Source organism: Limanda limanda, chromosome 5, assembly GCF_963576545.1.
Source record: "Limanda limanda chromosome 5, fLimLim1.1, whole genome shotgun sequence".
NCBI classification, from domain to species: domain Eukaryota; kingdom Metazoa; phylum Chordata; class Actinopteri; order Pleuronectiformes; family Pleuronectidae; genus Limanda; species Limanda limanda.
Genome location: NC_083640.1, coordinates 6466836 through 6487718, shown reverse-complemented (window position 1 = coordinate 6487718; position 20883 = coordinate 6466836). Strand labels below are relative to the sequence as shown.

General features: G+C 42.8%; 2 protein-coding genes across 2 annotated transcripts; both read left to right on the top strand.

Annotated features, from left to right (window-relative positions):
• The first annotated feature begins 138 nt into the window (after nucleotides 1–138).
• On the top strand, nucleotides 139–19845 carry LOC133001709 (paxillin-like). The gene is made up of 11 exons (XM_061071362.1): nucleotides 139–273; nucleotides 10734–10942; nucleotides 11319–11404; nucleotides 11492–11631; nucleotides 11761–11944; nucleotides 12822–12936; nucleotides 16408–16569; nucleotides 16673–16846; nucleotides 16932–17013; nucleotides 17139–17287; nucleotides 17635–19845. Exons 1-11 carry the CDS (start codon nucleotides 261–263, stop codon nucleotides 17899–17901), a joined length of 1581 nt encoding a protein of 526 aa, XP_060927345.1. The 5' UTR covers nucleotides 139–260; the 3' UTR covers nucleotides 17902–19845.
• Nucleotides 14421–16395, top strand: LOC133001710 (uncharacterized). The gene is made up of 2 exons (XM_061071363.1): nucleotides 14421–15728; nucleotides 15856–16395. The coding sequence occupies exons 1-2, from the start codon at nucleotides 15522–15524 to the stop codon at nucleotides 16258–16260; spliced, it is 612 nt and encodes a 203-aa protein (XP_060927346.1). The 5' UTR covers nucleotides 14421–15521; the 3' UTR covers nucleotides 16261–16395.
• Nucleotides 19846–20883: the final 1038 nt, after the last annotated feature.

Sequence of the window (20883 nt, the reverse complement as noted above, 5' to 3'; positions counted from 1 at the left end):
AGTTAGTTAGTTAGTTCCTGTCCGTGGCCACTAGATGTCACTACATCCCCGAGCCTCAGTCTATCTAAGCGCGCTCCGGGTGAAGTACACATGCACAAACCCCTGCGCGCTCCCGACCTCTCTCCTGACCAACTTCCAGTGTAAACCAGCAGCAGCAGAGAAGTTGAGAGAGAGGAGAAGAAGTCCGACTCGGTCCGGGAGAGGAGAAGCTGAAGAGTTGAACTTTAAAGCGAGCCCGTCCAGCAGCAGCAGGAGCCAACATGGACGACCTAGGTGAGTCGGGGGGGTCGTTCTGCTCCGTGTGGTCCCGGCTGAGCAGCGGGCAGACTCCAGGGTGGAGGAGTGAAACGTGACCGGGGGGTTTCACGGTGAAAGGAGCAGCTTGTGTCCCTGTGAGCTCACACATCTGTGGAGAGGCTGGTAGAAGCTCAACATTGACATTTCACCCACTTTCTTCTAAACTCTCTGATCTGAGGGTTTCTCTGATAATAACAACCACTCGAGGCGTTGCTTCTCATTAAAATGTGTGCGCCACAGGGAGGAGATATTTGGCTGACATTTTGACATCGAGCTTTTAAAAGTTACCTCCTCAACTTTTGCCCCCCCTGGGCTGTTCATTCCGGCTTTGAAGTAAGTGGTGGCCTCCCCATTTAGACTCCTCTGTGTGCAGCAGTGTGGGATCAGCCCTGGTCCGGCTGCTGCTCGATGTGTCCTGAAGTCCTGATGGCGAGAGTCCACCACTTTGTTCACCTCACACACACACACACACACACATAGTCTGCACACAGGAGACACAAGAGGGACAATATAATCAGAATCAGAAGTATTTTATTGCCAAGTACGTTTACACATACAAGGAATTTGCTCTGGTTATTGGTGCATACAATGAACATAGAAACATAAAAACGCAATAAATACAACATACATAGGAGAGCAATAAAAAATAGGAAACCAGTATATATTTACTCACTGTTTACTTCTTATTTACTCACTTTTTACCAATATTTATACAAAGTAACATTTATTTTGACATAAACATTTCTGAATAAAAATATATATAAAGATAAAATATATAAAAAGTTAAGTAAAAAGTGAAATGCTAAATGCAAAACAGTGAACAGTGTCAGATTGCAATATGCAATGTAATGCAGTATAATATGATATGATATAATGTGTTAATTTAACACATCCTAGAGGTGTGGGGGTGGAATAAAAGTCCGAAACTTGGAAACTTGAAAATCTGTCCTTCACGTGAAAAACTGTGTGGGAATTGTGAGTTCAACCAAGAAATAAGAAAAAAAACAATATAATGCAGTGACACTATAATAATTTGGTTAAGGGCAATTAAAACAAGACAGACCAAAGACAAGATACAGAGATCCCTTGAGACAACAGCATAATAAAACTTCATTAAAGACCTGTTCGGTTGCATTGTGCTAAAAGTACAATTTCTTTGAAAATAACAGATCTCTTATAACAGTAAAGGTTATAAAAAAGTCTCCATAGAAACCTAAGATGGTATCCCACTTTGCCAAAGGGGCTGACAACACGTGCTACTTGGTTCTAGTTTGGAGTTAAAGTTGTAGTCGTCTCCTGACCTTGTGTTTTATCCGGTTGATTGCTGCTAAATGGTCCGTTTTATATATTAAACTGGTGTAACAGTGCCAGTAACTGTCTATGACTGGGAAAGCCCCACAGACCTTGAATTGGTGGAGCTGCTTGGGATTCCAACCATTCTATTCTGCATATATGCTTGGTTAACTGATTAGTTGCTTTACACTAATAATTCAGGGTGACTTAACATCATAGAGTCAGATGATACAGAATAAAGTTTGGCCATCAGCCACTGTGGCAGTTGCATTATAAAATTACCTTTAAACCAAGAATTTGGTAAAAATATTTGATCCCTTTTTGTTGACACATTTTCAGTGTCGAACATAACCCAACTTTGTGCATATAAACCTACTGCATACCATGCAAGATTCATCAAGCACAGGTGCCTTTTTCTGATGTTAATTTTCAAAGTTACATTAGCATGGTTGGTTGGTTTGTTGGTTTGGTTTAGATTTGACTAAAACAACTGAACAGACTTCCATGAAACTAGGTGGAAGGAAGTGGTATTTCAAGAACCAATTCAATTATGGTGCGGAATTTGTTTCACATTCTTTAACAGTAGAAGATAGGGTGTTTTTCAACATTTTCATAGTTTTCCCAGGTAATAATTCATGGATCGAGATAGAAAGAAGGCATATTTAGTGGACTGATATGAGCTTGGTGCAGCTTGATTTAATTTAATTTGTACTTGACAGAGATTTAATTCTAGTTTGTACCTGTTTTGTGAAGTTAATCATATGTTATCACCTATACAACTTACTATTGCAATGTCAGTTAATATTGATTGTTATTTGGACTAATTACTGACATTTTTTCCTAACAAAATATTTGTAATTGTGAGGGGTCTTGAGGGACATCTTCAATTTACCTGATTTCAGCAGTTCAGCACCCAAACATATATTAAGTTATCACTGATATGAAGAGAAATCGGGAAAGGGAAGTCTGGGGCCCCCTGCTTGAGCTGCTCCCCCCGCGACCCGACCCCGGATAAGCGGATGAAGATGAGATGAGATGAGATGATATGAAGAGAAAAACTGCAAGTAATTTTTCTGTCTATTAAGTTATCAGTTTACTTATCCTGTCAGCTGGATGTTAAGATACTCTCGTCGCCCCTATATCTATTACCAGCATCAACCACAGCTGATAGGAAATCCCAACTGTCTATCTGTACGCAGCCCGTCAACTGCATCTATTTTTTTGTGCCAGTCACCTCTGAAGTTCACTGGCCCTTGACCTTTGCCTCTGAACCTCTGAACTTCTAATTTTGTTGTTATAGATTTCCCCAGCTGCTCACTTTGCTATATTTACCCTGCTAATTCAGTATAAACCACCTGATTTCCTGGCAGGTATCTGTAGGAATGCTCTTGTTGTCCTGACCTCCCTGAGCAGAAAGGCAGTAAAATGGATTTGTTTAAGTGGAAAGACGCTGGGCCACATTTGGAGCTTGGCCTACTGTGAGAATACCTCCAGGGTACGTTAGATGCTTGAGCTGCCACGGGCTAGTGAAAGGGCTGATTGTTGGTTGAGAGGGAGCCTGCAGTCTCACTGAAGTAGTGAGAACAGCAGTCTAAAGTAAGGGGCGAGGCTGCTCAGGAATTTCGAACATCACTCTGTCAGGGTCCAAGGCCAAACGCTCTCTGTGTCGTGACTCGCCTCCTACCATCACTGCTATCAGCTCCGTGCCACCAGATGCAGGGCTGTTGGTTTCAGTCTGTTTTCCTCAAACACAAATCCTCTAGTTGGTGCAAACGTTTACAGATTGTTAAAAGGAGTCTTTGAGCTTTGATGTCTGCTAGCCTGACAATTTCAAAACCATTAATTTAAAAGGATTTCAGCTGCTCTGCGATGTAAGAGTAAACATTTTTGTTCACATCTTGCAGATAACTCCCCCCACACCCTCTCTAAATATGCAAAAACAAAGCATGTTAAATATTTGTACTATATGAATGTGGTTGAGTATTCTTCCAGTAAACCTCCAGCTAATGAGCTCCCACAGGTCCTTGACCTGAGGCTCACTGATGACTGACAGGTCTACAAGGAGCTGTTTGGAAACCTGATCATGCTCTTCTCGTTTCGTCCTCTCTCAATCTGTGGATATTCTCCTGGCCACGCTGGTCACCACTAGAGAAAGGGGTTTCCCTCAGTAGAGTGTGAGCACTCTTTCAGTCTGTACCTCCAAAACAGAATTTTCCAGACGTTTGCTCTGTCGGTCTGACGTCCAGGTCAGGTAGCAGCCAGGCCTGGCCTTGTTGTCTTCACTGATGTAATGTTCTGTTTCTGTGTTTTGTGTTTGTAGAGTGAGTAGCCACCACTCGACTCTGTGAATTCCTCAGGATTGTGTGAGATTCAGGCAGTCTGACCTCACTAGGCCTTGGATGCCCTGCTGCGTTTCTGCAGGTTAACACTGAAGCAAAATGGATTAGTGCAGCCATACATATGGCTGGAGGGTTATGACTAAATGAAGAACTAGAAGGACTCTTCCTTTCCTTCTAGTAGCTTTTGCATAATCCTGCTAACTGATGGACGGACGGACTAGAGGAGTACATACCAACAGTTCCCTTAAATTCAATCCAGCCACACCAAATTGTAAACATGCTTCTTCATGTTAACGAAAGTGGAACAAATCCTGATCTGGATCTGCACCAAAATTGAATTGGCCCACATTGCATCCTTCCACCATGTTTCATGGAAATCTTTTCTGTAGTTTTTGCATAGTCTTGCTAACAAACACAAGCTGATGAAAAGATTACATCCTTGGTGGAGGTAGTTACTTCCAAGCAAGGTAGACTCACTCAAAGTGGACCAACTGCATCAAGGTGTCCTGGTCCAGTAGGTGGCAGTGTAATGAACTGCCCATCCCGACCACAGACATTGAGAATAGTTTAAAGCCAATTTTCTCCCTGATTGTCTCATTTGCTGTGGTTTTTCTGAAGGACCGTTTAATAACCAGTTAAAAAAATCCTTGTAGTGGCTTTAAGTATCTTATCTAATGCTATAATAGCATTTTGCATTTCCTTGAATTATTTAGCATTTAAACAAATCACAACCCAACAAGGTTTGGGAGCTCAGGGTCAGTCGGGTTCATGCAGCCCGGATCAATTAACACTGTTTAGTTTGTGAGATTCCAGAATGCGACCAAGCTCAACAACCACTGCTTGGCACTACTTGATGAGCTGTTGACACTCTGCAAGTACAAACATTAAAGAGGAAATCGATTAAACTAAGAATAACCCACAGTAGTGTTCAGTAACCGGCCAGTGCTCACTTCCATCTGAGAAATACCACAGTTGAGAACAGGTACTCTTTATCGCAGCCAGGCCTGAAAGCAGTGGGAGCTACTCAGCTCTATTTTCCGGACAAACAGAGGCCCGTGTGTATTTACTGGAGGTGGCTAGGTTAGCTGAAACAGCAGCACCTGTTCCTCATGCCTTCTGTAAACACACTGCAGTCCTGTTACATTTACTATAACTCATCTGATCACCTTGTCGACGAAGGCTATATTCTCTGAGCAAGGAGTGAGAGTTGGCCGTTTGTAGAAGGCAGCGTGGTCTTACATGTTTACAGAGTTTGCACAGCATACCAAAAGATCTTAGAAGGTCTTTAGTGGTTTCTGTGTCCCAGTGTGTCAGCAGCACAGAGTTTGTGTTACCAGACTAGCTATCATCACCCCATGAGAGCTGCAAGGTTAGTGCATACCGCCCCTAACCACTGGGCTCGCTGGCTCTGCTAGAGGGAAGCTCCCGACTGTAAATCAGTCTTGTTCCCGGGCTCCACACCCATCCTGTTCTGGGTCTGGGGAAGAAAGAGCTGCGTGGCTGACCTCATCGCTTAGGCAACAGACCCTGCCCCACATCCTGAGGAAGCAGAGGCAAAAACACAATGAGTGGAGTTAGCGCTCGAGGCCAGCAAACACTGGTCCAGGGGGCAGCTGTGGGCCTTCAATCTGTGATCCAGCTGCCAGAACAGCATTTCACTGGTAAATGCTGTGTTACCTAGTTGTTGCTTCAGTTGCAGAACCCTTTGCACTCTTTTCCTCTTGCCATGCCGTGTCCACACCTTCCTGGTTCCAGGCCTTGTAACTTGGCCCAGGGAAGACAGATCTGGGTAATGTAGTAGGAATCCTTCAGTCCCTGTTGGCTTTTTATAACATTACTCAAGTGGGGGAAACCCAAGGTCATATTTTAAGGTTGGGGAACATCATGACTTCTAAGCTTTTTTTTGTTTGAAACCTTGAACCGACAGTTTTTGATTTCCAATTTTAAACTGTAGCTGAGCTGAAACAATCAGTTGACAGAAAAACAATCTACGAGAGTTATGATGGAAAATTTGTGGAGTAAAGAGAGATTTTCTGGTTTAATTTTTTTTAAATTAGGGGACATATTGCATTTCTTTGTCATACAGGGAGATGTTTCAGTCAGTGTTATAGTGCAAGACAGACAACACAGCCTTTCATTTTTGGGTCTTCCTCATCCGACTAACCAATTAGACTCTTCTTACAGCACAATGGACTGCTCAGTGACATACAGTCCTCACACATGCATGGCTATGAATGTGTCCTCAGTGACATCAGTCTTTAGACTTTCCCCTACCATCTGATTTACTGGGCTGTGGGGAAGTGCTATTATTTTGGTCAAGCGGTCTCTCAAGGGGTGGGTATCATCTTTCGGATACGGGGCTGCTTGGCAGGCTGCAGTATTTTTAGGTATGTTTATTTAGAAGTAATCACCCAAGATGCTTCTGTCTTTCTGATAGTATGCTGTTACACTCATTCATTCTTTTGCGGTACGGCTGTGTGCGTTGTACTACATAAACCGGTTGTCATTTACAAGCTATACGGCTTAATGTTGATCTCTCTCCTGCTCCAACTTTTAATCTATTATTCACTTTTCTCTCATTCACTCACATTCTCTGTCCCTGCTTTCTAACCAGCCTTCCCTGCCTGTCTCACTGGCATCTCACCCTCCACCCCCTCTCCCCGGCCCCTGCCTGTCTTGTTTGATATAAATATCGCGTCGGGTTGGCCAGACGGGGTAGGGTTTCGTTGTAGGGCTGTGGGCTGTCCTGCTTTTTTGCTGCCTGGCTATAAACAGGTGAGCTGTGGACGCTGGTGGCCCATCACCAGTGCCCACTTGGTAATAGAAAAGATTCAATGACCCCTGGTTCCTTCCCTGCCTGTCCGCTCTGCACTCAATGCTCTGTGGGAAATGGGCAGTGAAAACATTGACATCTCCCTTATCCTGGAATTCAAAGCATGCTGTAGTTGGTGGAACGGGACCTGTAATTGTCAACACATTTTTTTCTTTTTCATTTTCTGGGCCGACAGATGTTGTTTTGTACTCGAGCACATTCCCCACCAGCCGCTATCTACCTGGAGTCCAGGGGCTCTGGAGGAATGTGTGTTCTGCTTGAGTAGATTTGATTACAAAGCATCATTTTGATTCCCAAAGTGGAGAGAGAGGAATGTGTGGAATTCCCCATGCACCTTCGCTCCCATCTGATAAACAGTGCAGGACCGTGGCAGGGCCTTGGGTGAGGAGGGGGTGTGGACACAGGCAGGACTGTACATGTACCCACTGCCACAAGAATGTGTACTCTGTCAACATAACTTTCGAGTTGTTTGTTGAACAAAATGGAGATTAGTCAACCACACTGTGACCACAGACGGATCCCATGACAGAGGGAGCTACTGTCATAGTAAATCTGTGTATTGTCTGACTGAGATTGAAGAATTAATCTAGAGTTATTAGTCTTGTGTTGTCCCTTGTTTGATGACATCTTTATTCCTTCAGAATTTGCACAATGGACTATTGAGTCAGGATGTTGTCAGAGCAGAATTGGACTTTGTCCGTCCCGGCCCCTGCCCCCCGTCTGGAATGGAAAAGATTAGCCTGTTAGTTGGCTTAAAGTGCAAGTTTGCATTCTTAATACTTCCTAACTTGTCCAGGACCAAACTGGTCTGAGGCTGGCCAACGGGCTGGTGTCCGTCCTCAATCTACATTCACTGCTGCCCTCCTCAGGGAAATGAGGGAACCTTTCAGTATCGTCTTCAATCTTCATCCTTTTCATGATCCGTAGCAAATGATATTAGTGATGAAGTCATCAAGAAGTGTGTGTGTGTGTGCGCGCGTGCGTGCGTGTGTGTGTGTGTGCGCGTGCGCGTGCATGTGCCTTAAATGCTGGCTGCTTAGTCAAAGGCTAAAAAAGGGTCTGAGCTGGAAATTTTGGATTCTGTTAATAGGACTTTTCTGGTGTTTAATTTAAACAGGTCGGACTGTGTAGTTAGTTTTTCCTAATGCTCAGTTTATTTTAATCCTGATATTGAAATAGCAAAACCCATGTTTGTGCATCTCCCGCTGTGACCATGTTAGGCCTCAAATCATGGAAATAATATTAAAGCATACAGTTTTGTGTATTTTGAAATAAAATAAAGGTTGGGCAGAATGTGAATGTTTCTTCATTTAGCAGCTATTTTTTTATTTAAAATAAATAACAATAATAATGCATTTAGTATATTTAGCACTGAAACAATGTGCAAAGACACTGAACAGATAAAACAAATTACTAGAAATGTAAAATACACATTAACTGCGTTAAAAGTAGGCTTTGAGCAATGTTATGAAGGTAGACTGTTATGTGCAACAAATCACAACAGCAACAAAACCTCCGCAGGATTCTGGTAAAAGGGTGGTGCAGCAGACAGGGGCAGGATGTAACGTATTCATTCTGCTGGGGAGGTCACATGTTTTTGTTTACAAAACATCAATATCTTCACCAATGTCTTAAACATGTATGACTGCTCTTTCACCCTGAGATATTTTACTTTTCTTTTAGTTCCACGTGTTGGCAATTATTCTTCTGTGGAGAAACTCTATACTCAAGCTGTTTATTTCCCACCATAGAAATTAATATGCAGAATGCATTAACCTTTTGTATTTTGATTTAACAATGAATCTATGATGGATGGCCCATGTGGAGATCTATTCTGGACTTCATGGGTCTGACTCACAGATGTGTAGTATCAGCAAGTGGGAGGGGGATGATGTGTCCTATGACACTATTTTAAATGGAGTCTCAGAAACTTGGCCTTGTCTCAAACTGGAGGGCCTCGGGCTGTGCGGCAGTCCTTGGACTCAAGACGATAAAGAACTTTTTCTAGGAATACCATATCACCATAAGTAGAAAGTCTTGGTGCATTTTCTTAAAACATTTGACAGCTTTTAAGATCTTATACAAGATTTACAGTGAATCTAAAGTTAAATACTCTGCACTGTATATCATATGACTCCCCTTTGTCCCAAAACCAGTTTTGGTATTTTTCCTATACGGGGGCTTTGTTTTATGAGCAACAAAGTCAACTTCAGTTACACCTTCTTTCGCATGTCAGCACCAGGTGCAGATTATTTTAAGCTGGTCCTGATATTTCAGCACATTTGCACAGACATGGGCTAGTTACTGACCGTACTGCTTTAAATAGGCTCGTGCTCCCATGTGGTTTATGTCAAACTTCTGACTAAAACATTTACCTTCTGGAAAGGGTCTCCCTCGGGAGTGACCACTGCCATGAGGACTCGTGACTCAATCCAAAATAAGATGTGTGAGACTCCTGGTCATCTAAACATAAAACGTCAGACATATGTGAAGGTACTATCCCATTATAATTCAGATTAGTGGATGACACTGAAAAATACATTAATGGGTTCGATTACCAGTGTTTGTTATTAGCTGTAAGAACACTGAAACAATTCTCTTGTTGAAAGAATAATGTCACACCATTTTGGCCCTCAGACCACTCCCCCTTCACCCAAGCAGACTGGCAGCATGTTATCACTCCTTGTTGCTCACACAATCTTTGTCAGGACTGCTGACCGCTTCACATTACATACACACAAACACACACACATACACACACATCTCTTTATATATATATATAGCTCTGACTGGAGGAAAAATAATGTGAGTACAGAATAGATACTGGACTTTTCTGATTATCCAAAAGCGAAATGTTCGTATTCCTCGAATACTCTGTCCTGCAATTTGTGTCTATTACATTATGTTATAATATTATTGTCTTTTTCAATTTAATTTATTTTCTAGACATTTTGTGTTTATATAGTTTTTATAGCCAGTTGATTGTGAAGTGTGAAGGAAGGCCATTTTCAATGAGCAGCATGGTGGCCTGTTGACCCTGTATGTACTGTACATCAGACTTTACTTACGGTTTTAATTTAATATCTACTATGAAACAGACTATCTAAACCCTAACCCCAAGTCAAAGCCTCTGAACTGTAACAAGCAGGCAGCCGGTGGTGACTGGGGTCTATTCTTGACAGGCCGAGGATGGACGGATTGAGTGATGTAAGAGTCTATTTTGTTCCTGCATTCCTCCGAACACTCAGCGGGGTAACACTGTTCCCTCTTTTAGCCCTGGACGGGATTCAGAAACACTTTCTATCCGTCTGCCTGCTTCTTTGTCAGTCTATCAGTCTGAGTCTTTACGTTCACACGCATGCTCATCAAACAGAGACATAACAAAGACTTGTGTACGTCACTCACAAAGGTAAATCACACTGAACCGACAGATCGAGCTCAGTGAAAGGTAGCTCTCACTATCAGCAGGGTTGTATTTATAGTGTGGACTGATGGAAAAAGTATGTTGGGGATTTCAGAGGGATATTTTATGAAGGTCCAATGGGTTTAGGTGTGTATGTTGGGCTCTGCGATGTACTCTACCATGCTGTGATGTTGACTGGGACTAACCTTTTTGTTGGATGATTTACGTCAGGAGAAATTTCTTTCTGGTGACACGTTGGAATGAGAAACTGGATCCGACGCGCCACCATTGTCTGTTTACAGCCTGACGCCAAAGTCAGTAGTCGCCTCGGAGAACCCAACAATCCCTGTGAAGAATTTACTGGTCTCCAGGACAATCATGTTGAAACATGGATAGATTGTTATTTAAATGAAAGTAATGGCATGTAGCAAATAGATGTTGTTACCTTAATCACGCAGCACCACTGTTATTTGAACATAATGTGTGATTCCTTTTGTTAGGTTCATGAAATCTCTCGGTTTTACACCTAACAATCAAGTCAGTTAAATATAAACATCATATCTTTCAGACGCGTTGCTGGCAGACCTGGAATCAACAACATCCCACATCTCAAAGCGACCAGTGTTCTTGGCTGAGGAGACCCCCTACTCCATCCCGACGGGAGGACATTCTTACCAGGATGTGTCAGTTCCACCCCCAGTCCCACCTCCGCCCTCAGCCGAGGCATTGAATGGTTCCCTGATAGATCAGCCGGACTCTCACCACTCCTCTCAGCAGGTAAATAATGGTAGATCGCTGTGGTGTGATGTTATTATAAACTTATTTCCTCCACCAAGGAGGTTACACTTTCACTGTGGTTTGTTTGTTAGTTAGTAGGATTCTGCAAAAACTGGATGGAACCATGCATTTTGTTGATCACTTTCTTAATCATTCCAACACGTGCAATTCTATTTTATTACTTATTTTCCGTCATACCCTAAAGGTTCAAATAAGTTTTGAAGCAATAACTTTAATGTACATTTGTGCAAGTGAATAATATTTTGTGACTACAGATAAAAGATATGATTAGTTATGTTCACACAAAGTTAATTTGCCAAGTTAGAGTTCAGCAAGGGTTTTTCAGTAGGACTGACTGCTGTGTCCTCCTTTGCAGTCTTTAGGTTCAGCACAGAAGAGCTCATGGTCCAGAGACAGTAGCAGCCCTCCGTTGTCTCACATCGAAGAGGACCACGTCTACAGGTAGCCCGCCACACGCTTGTTGTTTGCCAAATGTTTTTTTTTAGCAGGAGTTGTGATTGACAGTTTCCCTTTATGTCTCCTCTCCAGTTTTCCAAACAAACAGAAGTCATCTGACTCGTCAACAGCAGCTATGACCTCTGCTCTGGGCAGTAACCTCTCTGAGCTCGACAGGCTTCTGCTGGAACTCAATGCAGTACAACAGAGCTCCCCTTCATTCCCCACGACAGGTAGATACAAAGTGTGGTGAGCAGAGTTGAGGCCGATTCTTCGTTCTGTGTCTAGGATATGGTGGATTTGGTGCTATTCTATGCAGAAGCATAATTTGGGCTTTAGTTGTACTGCTAATGTGTCCGCAGAGGAGGCAGCTCCACCCTTACCTTCCTGCAGCATCACCCACTACGAGAACGGAGGTTGTCCAGACATCATGGTGAGCCCTCCGCCTCATGAGAAGCCCAAGAGGAACGGAGCGAGGCTGGATGAAACCCGACCCAGTGTGGAGAGTCTGCTGGACGAGCTGGAGGGCTCAGTGCCATCACCCAGGTACAGAAAATCAACCCTTTACAACGTCTTATGATACTCGTTATGAAAATCTTGTTTCCATTCACTACTGTTGCTGTGATAGGAAATCTTAGGCGTTGGCTCACTAACATTAACAGTGGGTGCAACAAGAAGATGTTATATTAAGATAAACAGGCAAACATCACACAGTGGAGACCATGACAAAAATAGGATGGAAAATAACATGTAGACTATTAATTTGAGGAAGTCCACAACTCATATTGGTTGCTGTTATCTATCTTCAGTTGTCACTTACGTTTTATGCTTCATGTACGTTGTAAGTTACTCTCAGTATGACCTTGTTGACACCCTAGCCAAAACTTTTTTTTGTAATATTTTTGCTATTTTCACCAAAATATCTTTGTGTGCAAGCTAAAAAAAATGTGATGGAAACTTGCATGCAGGTTGATATTGGCAATCGGCCATGATCATCTCTGGGACCTTTTTTCCTCACAGGCAATTCTTTTAGAATAAGTGGAGGTAGTAATGAAGTATAAAATGAAAGCTTGAGAAGTTCCAACATCTTATCCAAACTTTCTTCTCAGTTCTCAGTACACAGTTTAAGTTGACCATTTAAAATGATAACTGTGGCAAGAAAATTGTACCTTGTTTGTTTTGTTTTGTTTGTCATGTTCAATGAAAAATTTTAATAAAGATATTAGAAAATACTATGCCTGCTGAAGCTAATTCTCTGGAGTTTCTATGGTGTGTTAGAGCTCTAAGCTTTGGAAGAGTTTTGCCTTGTCACATGGAATCTTGTGAGAATCTAGACAGTTGATATTTTGGGTTTTGCTGTTGGTACGTTTTCAACATTTGCCTAATGAAAATGATGATTTATGTGATTTGTTTTATTCTCCAGCCCCTCTGCTTGTCACAGTGACTTGGACAGCCCCTCTCAGCAACAAGCCAGAATCTCAGCTTCCTGTGCCACGAGAGAGTTAGATGAGCTAATGGCCTCTCTGTCTGACTTCAAGGTAAAAAAGCATATTCCTGGTAAATACCAGAATAGCTTGATTAATCAACACTCCAGCTAGGAGATCTGTCATTTCCCCCTTGATTTCCTTTTCTTTTCCTCTGCTTACTCTCTCATTTCTCTGTTCTCTAGCCCAGTTCTTTGGGCTCACTGTTGGACCCAGCAGGAGCATCTTCCAGCTCTCCTCATCCTCCAATCTGTTCCTCCGTCACCCCAGTAGCGTCTCCTTTTCCTAGTCTGTCCCACACGTCTGCCTGTGCCTCTCCCCTCTTCTCTTTGCCTGCTGGTCTAGAGTTGCACATAGATGAGGAAGGAGGAGACGGTGGTATGTCGATGGCCTATCCACACCGCCTTCCCCTCCACAGCCCCATATCCTCACTTTCTGCAGCCAGTGATCTCGACATGGACTCTGCTATAGATATCTCTGCCGCCATGCTGTCAAACCAAACCAGGTCTCTGCTAGTCCTCTCTCAGTCTGCGTCATCCAACTCCTACCTGATGAGAAATAGCCCGAGTCCTTCCAATACCACCACCACCCCGTCACTCACGTCAGTTAACACTGTACTGGACCACAAGTTTTCCAAGGGCTCCAGTCCATCTGTAGAACGGATCTCCCCCTCAAATACTGTCGGTATATTCTCGTGTGCTCCTGAGACTATGAGCAGGGGGTCTGCTTCTTTTCAGGAACTCGATATGATTTGCTACACTCCATCTCCTTCAAAAAACCTCACCCCTCCTCTCTCAGTGCCAAAGACTCCTTCACCTCTCCCTGTTGCTCGCTCTTTATCTCCACCTTCAGTGCACGCCTTCTCAAACACCTCCTCACCATCTCTAGTCTCCCCATCGATGGTCCCCTCCCCACTGGACTTCACAAGCAGCCACAGCAGGCAGCTGTCGGAGCCGGCACCGGCAGCCCAGAGAGCAAGCCCCTTCGCTGTGCAGCCAGCCCCCATGGAGGATCCCTCCCTGAACGAGGCGCTAGACAAACTGCTAGCTATGCGTTTTGCACAGAATCACTCAGCAGAGCATGTGGAGGAAGCACAGCTGAAGATGGACGCACAGTGTCTGGGCAGAGGAATGCCGGAGGTGCACGAGGAGCTCATCCTGCCCATGGACAGAAACTGCTTGCAGCCTGACACCTTTACCAGTGCCACCAACACCATCACAGACGACTCCGTGGACGGAGGCACTGATGGAAACGGAGACCTGGACTGGGCTGATGAGGACCTATCTGTGTCTTTCCATGATGGCCTGGATGGCACCATGACGCCCTACACTGAGAGGCTGTACACAGATGGCAGCATGACCCCACTGACAGAGGCCAGCTGGATGGATGAGTCCATGACCCCGTCTTCGTGCCCTGGGACCCCGGACGTTGCCCTGGACCTTCCCATGATGCAGACTCCCACTATAGACCGAGTCTCTGCGTCCGGACATGTATGCATCTCCATGCCTGCTCCTCACACCCAGAGCTTGTTTTGTTTACATCTAGCTTGGTTTTGTGTTGTTGCTTGTGAGACTTGTATACAAGTGTCTGCTCCACCAGTGTGTGCTCAGGGGGTTTCTTTCATGTTTTCTTTTGAAAAACTGAAAACATGACACACAATATGTGTTTTCTAGTTTGCTCACTACTACACTTTTATAAGCAAGTCTTGTCTTAGAATTTCATTTAGAGAGCTTTGAATTGATTAGGAACAAAGAGACAGAGAGGGGGAATGACAACAGAGTTGCACTCATGGTCACTGGCATGGGCCTGAATTAGGCCACTGGACAACCAATTACTTTGTCATTCTAACCAAGATGATTCCTTTGTTTGTATTTCATATCCTCTCTCAAACCTCAAGTTGGCTCTGTCAAGTATAGTTGGACCATTTAGTCGGTTAACAGATTTTATTTCAGTGACTGAAAGTTAATCAACATTTTTGCTGATCAGTGACTCATTTGGGCCTCCAGAACTTGTGGAGCATCTACTGTATTAGTGTTTTTTTAACCCTTGCATACACTACATGGTTAATTGATTTATTCAAAAAAAGCTGATAACAACTGTAGGTTTAATGTCAAGGTTCATGAGGAGACTCAATATGTTCCGATGATACCGATATTAGACACTATTAAACTGGAAAGAAACTAGCCAGGACATTTTTTACAGAAAGACACATGGAAGACACAGACTTTGAGAAGATAGATATAAGCTTATTGAACTGAAGGAAAATGAAATCGGTAGCTTTTTTTTGGCACTTACAAGTAAATGATTGCTTGTCACCAAGTACCAGTACAGAGCATGGCACATGTAAACCACTGACCCCTTTACCTGTTGCATTGGCTTTGTGTGAAGGACCTAAATGTGACGTCTGACTCGTGTTGGAGACATGAGCATGTAAGACATGCATGAAGTGTGACTGAGCCCACTGACCACTGCTTCCCGGCCTGTCAGTGATTTGTGCGACTCACCTGCAGCTCCAGTGCTCTGCTGTAACCGCTCCAGCTGGTTTATGTTTGATGTGGACACATGATAAGCTCCTCATCATTCCGTCGTAGATAAAGTCAGTGATAAGACGCACTAAGGAGACTACCAACGTACATCCCATGTTCCGAGATGGCCTCCTGCGCAGGAAGTTGGGACCCGTCATTGTGAACAAGAACAGTTCTCAGGACCGCCTCATCGAAGAGCTGCAGGGAAAGTTTGGGATCGGCCGCTCAGAGCGCCGACGTAAACAGTCTGATGACTGGCTGACCGAGGGAGTCATCGTCTCGTCCAAACCTCAGCGCTTCCGTCCTGACGAGGTCGACAAGGTTGGCTTTAGTGTGGTTAACAATTAGTCCCAAATATTTTTTCCTTTCCTATTAATTCACCTTCCATGTTCTGCACATGTTCTGTCTGTCTGCCTCCTTCTCTCTGTTTTTCTCTCCTCTTCCTCAGGTCATGATTCCCCCAGAGTCGCCTGTCCCTGTGAGGAAGGTGCTACCACCTCCCTCTCCCCCAGCCCCTCGTTGCCCTCCTATTGTACAAGAACCCAAGCGACCGCCCGCTGTACAACTTCCCCTTGTTCCTATACCCCCTCCTCCACCACTGCCTACTCCCCCTTCACAACCTAGGCACTTCCACCAACCGGTTCTACCTCGGCAGATCATAAAAGCTCCACATCCACCACCGGCCCCAATTCCAGAACCTCCTGCCCCTAAGTCAGAGCCCCCTCCTCCTGTTCTTAAAGCCCCAACACCGCCTCCACCTGTGGAGCCAGTGGCACCAGTTGCACCCAAAGTTCTGGTGTCTGTAGGCTGCCAAACAGAGTATGACCCAGTCTTCCCTCCTATGCAGGCATGAACCCCTGACTCTTATCCATTCTGTTTTTCACACTTATACACAGAACTGTAAACATTATTTTATCTTAGTGACCTGAAACTTGGATAATGCATAAACATCTTGTCACATCTTCACCACATAACTGTTTTCTTAATGGAACCATTTCAGATTATGGCCCAAGGTAAGGGCGGGGTTCCTGGTGGGCCCCCGACACAGGTCAACAAGCTGGACAACATGCTTGGTAGTCTGCAGTCTGACCTCAACAAACTGGGCGTGCAGACAGTAGCTAAAGGAGTTTGCGGAGCCTGCTGTAAACCAATCGTAGGACAGGTGAGATGCTTTTATGAGGCTAATCTATTTACAGTATACCTATATGTGATATTTTGAAGAGCTTGCACACTAAATGCACAGTCAACTCTCCTGTTTTTCTAAGGTGGTGACCGCCATGGGCCGCACATGGCACCCTGAACACTTTGTGTGCACACACTGTCAAGAGGAGATCGGCTCCAGGAACTTCTTTGAGCGTGACGGACAGCCCTACTGTGAGACGGATTACCACAACCTGTTCTCCCCACGCTGCTACTACTGCAACGGGCCCATACTGGATGTGAGTCACTGATGTCTCCATTTGGTGCCGTTGAGTCGAGGTTTACATTCGGCTTGCTGCAATAAATGTTGTCATGTCTGTTCAGAAAGTTGTGACGGCGCTGGACAGGACATGGCATCCAGAACACTTCTTCTGCGCTCAGTGTGGATCCTTCTTTGGCCCGGAAGGTGATTTCTTCATTACCTTGACTTTTACTATCACTGGAAATTGATCTCTCCATAATTATCACATTAGAGTTATAATTGTCTTCATAGATTGTATAAAATCTGTTGTTTTTGTTTATCGTGTGAAGGTTTTCATGAAAAGGATGGAAAAGCCTTCTGCAGGAAGGATTACTTTGACATGTTTGCACCGAAATGTGGAGGCTGTGCCCGAGCCATCCTGGAGAATTACATCTCAGCACTGAACAGCCTCTGGCATCCTGAGTGTTTTGTGTGCAGGGTCGGTATCAGGATTTTTTTTCTACTTGTATTTAGTGCATTGAAATAAAGATGAACGACCATCTTCATTTCCTCCAACTGTACAAAAAGGGGAAAAAATCCTATATATGGGTTCCGACATTTTGCATTTTTTATGCATTTCTAGCTTCAAATTGCAAAATTTACAAACTTATCTTGAACATGCATCCCTTTGACGAGAACTTCCAAAGAATCTAGACCATCTTGGGGAAAATGTAATATGACATGAACTGGGACTTTTTTTGACTGAACTGTGAATAGCTCGACTGACTAAACATGATATTGTAACAGGATGAGAATAAGAGCATTTTCCTCGTTCTGTGTCCGCAGGAGTGCTTCACCCCGTTTGTGAATGGAAGCTTCTTTGAGCACGACGGTCAGCCCTACTGTGAAGTGCACTACCACGAGCGCCGCGGCTCCCTCTGCTCCGGCTGTCAGAAGCCCATCACCGGCCGCTGCATCACGGCCATGGCCAAGAAGTTCCACCCGGAGCACTTTGTCTGCGCCTTCTGCCTGAAACAGCTCAACAAAGGCACCTTCAAAGAACAAAATGACAAACCCTACTGCCACGGCTGCTTCGTCAAGCTGTTCAGTTAGAGCATTTAGCTTTAGCCACATGTGGGTCAGGGCTCAGATAAAGGGTCAAAAGCATCTTTAGCACAGGTGGGGTGAGAATGGATTGTGTTTGTCTCAAAAAAAGAAAAGTAGTCTGTTTTCTAATGGTGACCTGGGAGGTGTGTAGGGGTTTGGAAATGTGAATGAGGTGGAAGCAGTGACTCTGCCGGACTTAAATACTTGTTAAATGTCCTTCAGAAAAGTGGGTAGCTAGACAGTCAGACAGCAACTGGCTTAAGAATCATCTGTGGGTTTTGAGTAGGTCAAACAGTCTCAGTGTGATGCGCAGTATTTAAAGGACGCTGACAGTGAAAGTGAGATAAGAAGAGTTTTTCAAATCAACACTGATGTTTCAAATCAACAAATTTTTCTCATCCAATGTGTTGGATATTTTCCGCAGGCAAAGAGCTGTCGTTCTTATTTTTCTCTCACATCGTTGTGTTTTCAAATCTTTTTAATCTTGTTTTTTCTTTATAGAAGGTGGTGAAATCTTACTGAACACTGTAGAAATCCATGAAATACTCTTGTGTGTTTGACATTGTTGCTCACTGGTTGAGTGTGTCATTATAGTTAACATAAAGGAAAAAGAAAAAAACGGTAAACTATAGCACGGAACAGGTGACTTGTTGTTTTTAGCCTGAAAGTATAACCTTTTTTTTTTATCTACAAAAGAAAATTAGATGAGTTTTTACATGAAACCTTGAGAAGATGGATAAAAATGGGCTGAGTCCACTTACACAAGTTGTATTTGTATGTGTTTAAGTGATTGTAGTGTCATTACACTCAGTCAGCCCAGGAAAACACCGTTATATGAATGATATTTTTCTATCAAAATGTGAGAATCAGTCACTTTCAGTTTATGACACCAGAATCTCAATCACTCACACACACACACACATGCTTGTAGCCAAAGTAAAATAATGTATGGATGAATATGTTACAGTGAAGAGATTCAGTTTGTAGCCTTCCACCTTTTAGCTGCAGTATTTCACTTTCTCCATCACGTTTAAATAAACCCCATGTTTTTGTGCTGCCAAATCATTCCTTATTTGTTGTCCACTGAAGAAAAAAAATCAAAAAACGGTTTCAGTCGCATCTTACAACGAACTGGAATCCCACAAAATTCTTGGGAGGATATTGTGAACATCTTCTGCTACCGTTGCTGTTTCTGAGAAGATCCTGGAATTTTTTTTCAATGTAAATATCCAATGCAGCTACTTTGTGAGTAAAGCGCTGGGATGCTAAGCGTGTTACACGTGTGTGATAACCACTCGTCTGAAGATGCTGGTGAGAAGGCAGAGCAGAGACACGTTCAGGTGTTGTTACTGTATCGAGAAGCTGATGAATGTTCATTGTTTTCAATGAGTAGTTTATAATGCAAGGAAATCTTCCAACGTGTCTGTGATACTCCCGTAACTTTGTATTTCAGTGTTCTAACACACCATTGCCTCTGTACCGTTGTATCAGCACCAACATCACTACGTCTAATGACACTGGCAAATTCAGCAAATTACTGACAACAGATCCACAGCCCACAGTTCAGTTTTCAACGTCTGTGAGCCTGGGGGTCTGCTCCAATAAGTCACAGAACGTCCCTCAGCATCTGAGCAGCATCTACTGTATATGAGCACCAGGTTGGGTCTGAACACGGTGAATCAGGACATGCAGCATGATATTTTCGTCTCATTCAGGGAAATCTCAGAGCCTTAAATCTTTCTCTCGCTCTATTAAAGAGATTGTGTAACGGTTTTCTGTTCAAATCAATCTAGTCGAGTGTTATTTAACCAAAGCCATAACTTCTTTGAATTGTTTTTTTCTGTTCACTGTCGTTTCTTTTCTTTTCACTTTGAATGTTGATAGTTATGAATCCTGAGATTCTTCACCTCTAGTCTGATTACACCAATAAATTCTGTTTTGGTATCAAAATGTGATCTACAGGCTTCATTTATAAAACACTGTAACTCGGTGCATCTTAAAACTCAAATCGTAGTCCAACTGTCCCAAGGAATCGTTTTCACCTAACTTCTCAAGATTCATGTTTTTTTATTGTCAAATGAACAGAGATAACACGAAGTAGTCACTGTCAATGAAATGCTTGGGTCACACACTCTCTTTAAGCAATGCTCAGTAATTTCAACCCAAAAAAATAAACTAAAAATAGAAATAGTATAAAATAGAATAACAATGTAATAGAATATCAAAAATTTTAAATAGAAAATAAAATATATACATCTAAATATATATTTTTACAGATGAATGTTCAATTTGTGCAGTAGTGCAAATATTCAAATATGCTTATTACTACTACTTAGTTATGTGAAAGAACAACACATGAGAATGAATGAGAAGGATATTAGCAGGGTATTAGAAATATTTCCACCATGTTAAACATACTGTATACAGAGAACACCCAGATATCATGATCATTTCCGTGGATGAATCGAATCCGGACCCTCTGGGAATGTGCCACAGACCCCCACTGGAGAAGAAAGTCACGTTTAAGTGTTTACACAGTGACATCTAGATAGATAGATAGATTACTTTATTCATCCCCGAAGGGAAATTAAGTTTTCATTGCAGCCGGTATATTTGAATACAATAAAATACAATACAATACAATAAAATAAAAAATATTGAGGTAGAAAGAATAAAAAAAAAACAGAAACACAAGATAAATAGGTAGATAAGGTGCAGTGGCAAGATGATGGTAATAGTACTGATGATATGATGGTAATGTTATTGTTAGACAGTATATAAAAATAGTACAGTATATATTGTATATTATATAACATAATATATATTTATATATGATAGTAATTATACCAATATAATAGCAGTATATAGTAATAATGGCAGCAACAGTATATATAATAATAATAGTAGTAATAATATAATAATAATAATTATAACATGTACACATGTATAAATATGTGTATATAGACTTAGATATACAAAGAATATACA